Source organism: Aegilops tauschii, chromosome 5 (genome assembly GCF_002575655.3).
Source record: "Aegilops tauschii subsp. strangulata cultivar AL8/78 chromosome 5, Aet v6.0, whole genome shotgun sequence".
Lineage (NCBI taxonomy): Eukaryota > Viridiplantae > Streptophyta > Magnoliopsida > Poales > Poaceae > Aegilops > Aegilops tauschii.
Window position 1 is genome coordinate 201,760,116 of NC_053039.3, and position 5,411 is coordinate 201,765,526.

At 48.0% G+C, this 5,411-nt stretch overlaps 1 protein-coding gene across 1 annotated transcript; it reads right to left on the reverse strand.

The window, feature by feature from the left end:
- Positions 1-1,627: 1,627 nt before the first annotated feature.
- LOC109748649 (amino acid permease 6) lies at positions 1,628-4,387 on the reverse strand. The gene is made up of 4 exons (XM_020307676.4): positions 4,200-4,387; positions 3,719-3,952; positions 3,539-3,632; positions 1,628-2,838 (listed from the first exon to the last, which is right to left on the reverse strand). The coding sequence occupies exons 1-4, from the start codon at positions 4,261-4,263 to the stop codon at positions 1,839-1,841; spliced, it is 1,392 nt and encodes a 463-aa protein (XP_020163265.1). The 5' UTR covers positions 4,264-4,387; the 3' UTR covers positions 1,628-1,838.
- Positions 4,388-5,411: the final 1,024 nt, after the last annotated feature.

A 5,411-nucleotide genomic window follows, 5' to 3' on the forward strand; every position in this document is an offset into this window, starting at 1 on the left:
AATTATGATAGTTGTGTCTATTTGAAAACTATCAATGGTTCAACTATTTATTTGCTCCTTTATGTTGATGATATGCTTATTGCTGCAAAGAGTATGTCAGATATTAATGAACTAAAGAAGCAATTGAGTAATGAATTTGAGATGAAGGATTTGGGTGCAGCAAAGAAAATACTTGGCATGGAAATATCCAGAGATAGACCGTCTGGAAAAGTATATCTAAGTCAGAGAGGATATATTGATAAAGTTTTTCGTCATTTTAATATGCATAATGCCAAGCTAGTAAGTACTCCGTTAGCTGCACACTTCAAGTTATCATCAGCCTTATGTCCTAAGTCAGATGCAGATATTGAGTACATGTCTAGAGTTCCCTATTCGAGTTTAGTTGGTTCACTTATGTATGCCATGGTTTGTTCCCGTCCGGATTTATCTTATGCATTGAGTGTTGTCAGTAGATACATGGCTAATCCTGGAAAAGAGCATTGGAAAGCAGTTCAGTGGATTTTCAGATACCTGCGAGGTACTTCTAATGGTTATTTACAGTTTGGGAAATCTAGAGATGGACTTGTTGGTTTTGTTGATTCTGATTTTGCTGGTGATTTGGATAAGAGAAGATCACTCACAGGTTATGTTTTCACCATTGCTGGTTGTGCTGTGAGTTAGAGAGCAACTTTGCAGTCTATTGTGGCTTGTTCCACTACTGTTGCCGAGTATATGGCTATTTTTGAGGCATGCAAAGAAGCTATTTGGTTGAGAGGTTTGTACACTGAGCTTTGTGGAGATTCATCTTGCCCTACCATATTTTCTGACAGTCAAATTGCTTATATCTTGCAAAGAATCCAATGTATCATGAGAGAACAAAACACATTGATGTCAAATTTCATTATATTCGAGATGTTGTTGCTGAAGGCGATTTGAAGGTATGCAAGATAAGTACTCATGATAATCCTGCTGATATGATGACAAAGCCAGTTCCGACCAATAAATTTGAGCTTTGCTCAGGCTTAGTTGGTATTTCTCACTAGTCCTATGGACTTTTGACGCACAAGGTGTTTATGCTGATTTGAATGGAGTTATTTACTTTCTTCGACTACTTGAGGGAATTTGGATCAAGGTGGAGATTGTTAAATTGTGATCCAAATTATACCATGTTGGACTAGACGTAGTACACCTGTGTGGGCCTTTGCGTTGACGTCGACGCGTACGAGTACAACTCGTTACTTGTCCTTTAAGGACTCTCATGTATTGCCTTCTTATATACCCCATGTAGTCGCACCTCAGACGGTCTGTCGTCTCGTGCTTGTAATACTCCTCCTCACAGTGATTGCGCCTTCGTGCGTCCATGGTTTTCTCCCGCAAAGGTTTCCACGTAAAAATCCTTGTGCTCTCGTGTCTCGTTTTATCTCGTTATTATCTAACAAAAGAACTGGGCACATTTCCCCCCAACAAAGTTAGCAACGATGCGGATGACAAATGCAATTGAAGGTTTGTTCATTTCCAGTCATTTCTGTTCAAAAAGGGAAAAAAGGAAAATCTCACGGCCCAAAACAAAAATGACAGATATTTGTTTTGTTTTCAGTTGCCTGTTTTCTAGACGTAGACCCATTATTTAGTCGATCTTGCATTACTTGATAGGACAATTGCAAGCTACGTAGGTACTATTGCAAAGTTGGAATCAACAGCAAGAAAAAAGGATGCACTTGATCGATCGATCGATCGATCAATCAAATTAACGCCAAAAAGGAGAAGTGAGGCCACCTTTGCATGGGTCCCTCAGATCAGTCGAGTTAATAATCCGTCGACTACAAATATGGAGTACTCGTTAATTATCAGTCGACATTCTAGAAGGGGGTGGCGGTCTTGAGGTTGTGCACGATGTCCTGCACGGACCCGATGCTTGCGGCGAGGGAGATGAGGAGGCAGACGAAGCTCATGGCCTGCAGCCAGTACCACCGCCCCTCGCCGCGCCTGATCTTGAGTCTCGCGATATGCATGCTGACAGGGAAGTAGACGGACAGCGGCCAGAAGCCTAGCGCGCCGATGAGCCCCAGCACGGCGTTGAAAAAGGGCAGCAGCATCGCCACCAGCGTGGTGAACATGATGATGACGGTGCGCAACACCAGCTTGAGCGGCGCCACCGGCACCGACGAAGACGGCCGGCCCGGCACGCGCACATAGTAGGTGGCGTTGATGATCTTGGCGTCCGGCCACCGGCACGCCACGTAGCTCTCCAGCCTCGCGAAGATGGGCTGAGCGAACACCTGGTAGGCGCCCGCGAGGTGCACGATGACGCACACGTTGGCGACGTCGACGAGCCAGTAGGGCTCGTAGAAGGCCAGACCCGTGAGGATGTTCCCGGGGGCATCGTTGCCGAAGGCGGCGTAGCCGGTGCAGCCCAGGAGGAGGTAGAAGACGGTGGTCATGCTGAGGCCGTAGAGCGACGCGCGCTTCATGGTCTTGTTCTCCGCGGGAGGAGATTTGAGAGTGTCCTGGATCTCGATGAGCACGTCGGCGAAGGTGTAGGAGAAGGCGATGTTGCCGAGGGCCAGGAGGACGTTGAAGGCCTTGTCACGGGGCGCGTCGACGCTGGCGCCGGCGAGGGTGCCGCGCACGTCGCCATGGGAGGCCCACTTGGCGGCGCAGAGGCCGAGGCTGATGAAGGAGTAGCCGAAGGAGGTGGCGACGGCGACGACGGAGAGCCAGGCGATGTTGTGGAGGCTGGGAAGCTGGGAGAGCAGCAGCTGCATTAGGCCGAACAGCACCATGTACGTGCTCCCCGACGAGTTGCATCCCGTCGTGCTGAAACCCGACCGGTGGAAGCAGTTGACTCGCTTCACCGCGCTACATACATGCATATTTATCATTTAAAATCTGGATGAATGTTAACCCAAAAAATAAATTCTGGATGAATGAATTACTACTGCCTCCGTATTAAAATACAGCACGTTTATGCTGTGCAAAAATCTGCAAAAATGTCTTATAATTTGGTACAGAGGTAGTATAGTTTTATAATGGACATCATCTAGTACTCTACTTTTTTATCGAAAGAATGAATTAACAACTCAACTAAAAAAGAAAGAATGAATTAATCAGATTTAAAAAGCAAAAGCAAAACCCCCATACGGTTACGCACCTAGCTAGTGTTGAAACCCTCTCGATCGTAGATGCCACGGCAAGCTTGGAATTTTTAGGCTCAAAGATGACATCCGGAGGCCGCGGCGGCATATGCTCAAAAAAAAAAAAAGATAGATAGAGCTACCAGTGCAGGTGTGTTGATGTCACACGAGATACGTGCAGGTGTGTGCAACCGTGACGGATCCACCAACAAGCTGGTGGTGGTGTCACGCGCATAGCGTGCAGCGTGCATGCGTGCAGTGCAATCTTATGCGAGAATGCCAACGGATTCCCTCTCCGGCCTCCAGGGGATGCGTTATTTATGCATGCGTCACGCCCAAATCAATCTCAATTTGCTGGGCTAACTAATCATAGTCCATTCTAGTGCTTGCAAAAAGAAAGAAGATAAAGAGTCTAGTGTACTTACACCATGCTGGTGCTTGCCGTGATGGTATAGCCCACAAGCGTGCCCCACAGGTTCACGTACTGCGCGCACCCGCAGAGCAGCACGTTCTTCCGGCCTTCAACAGTTCATTATTAATCCATCAGCCATGCACGGGTTAGCTTTGAGCTTTGAGATTAATATGTAACTACGTCGATTAGTTACCGAGGTAGCACCGGACGGCGTCGATGTACTCCCGGTTGACGGCGCCGGAGACGGGGTCCGGGTAGCGGTAGCAGTTGGCCAGGAGGGTAGAGGTGTAGTAGGTAACGCAGGAGAAGCCCAAGAGGACGAGTGGGCCCACCACCCACCCCAGCTGCGCCACCGTCCACGCCAGTGCCAGCACGCCGGAGCCGACCACCGCCGCCACGATGTGCGACGTCGCCGTCCACACCGTCCCTGCAGCCAGGATGCCAATGTTGTAGATTCAGACTGATGCACATATTATCACTGCTAAAAGGAAACAAAAGAAAAGCCTCCCTATTGTTCGTCCTCTACGCACATGCCATGTCATGACAGTGAGGTCTAACTAGCTAATTACTACTTGCATGTTCCATTGGCTCACAATCACAACATCAAGTCCTTATGATCGACAGCATGCAAGACTTGATTGAATTAATCACACAAGTTAGGATCGCATACGTACCTTGCCTCTCATGATCATCACCTCCTTCAGAATCATACACTACTGATCTCCTCTCCATTTCCATCTCTCTCGTGTCTTCCCCTCTATGCTCCTCCACTCCTTGTCACTCTTTCTCTATGACTCACTGAGTGCGTGCTTCGGCAGGAGCCACCACATATATATAGCCCACCAGATGCGCCTACTTCATCGTCACTCCCTTTCCTCATAAAAACTCTAGTAGAAATACAAAGGAAAAGGGGGATGAATAATTATAGCAAAGTTAAAGGAATTGTGCAGCCAGTCTCGATCGATCAATCGGCTTTATTAATGTACATCGACTCCAATTATAGAGAACGAGAGCCCTCTCGTCCCGAGTGCATGCACAACTACTAGCTAAAGATTTCTTAATCCGTCCACCAATCCTTCTTTTAGTTGGTGCAATTCTTGCAATTGGCGAAATAAATATATTTTTCATGTTCGGAGGGTAGATGTGGATAGAAGCTGTGACGAACATTATTGACACGTGTCGGCATACGACAATCTATGGGGCCGAGAACCCCTTCTACGTTCGGCGAGGGCACGTAGCACACAAAGAGCAACAACAACCATGAAAGAACTCGAGCTTTTTACCCATGTTCGGGCCGCACTGTGCGTAAAACCCTACTCCTGCTTGGTGCATTTATGAGTATTTGAGTCCTGTGTTTACACAGAGCACAACCTTGCCAGCAAGATGCTCGGGAGGTGCTACTAAGCTACTACAAATAGGCAGGTTTTCAACCCTTGTAAAGGTTGCCATGGCCCTTCTTTTATACTAGGTGAAAGGGGTCATCACAGTGGCAAAACAGTCATTTACAGGGGGGAATAGTGGCTACGGGGTTAACGTGCCAAACACTGACGGCATATGACAAACGAATTAAATGCGCTATTAGGTGTCATACTGGGACAGATGCCTGCATGGGAGCGCTGCTACACCTATACCGTCAGCCCAGCTACTTTTTATTACCGCGACACGCCCCTGCACGGGGTGTCAATAAAGTTGATCTTCTGGCGGTGGATCGCCACGTGCCCCGACAAGCTCTACCTAACCACCTGTGCGCCCGCCACCTGTTGGCAAAATCCTAGCAGGTAGGTGCGGCAAAGTGTTGGAGGGAACTTGGGCCTGTCGGTCCGAAACTTGTCGGCCTGGAGCTCGCTGGTGAAGTGGAAAACACCTTACGGAGAAGGTAGCTTCCC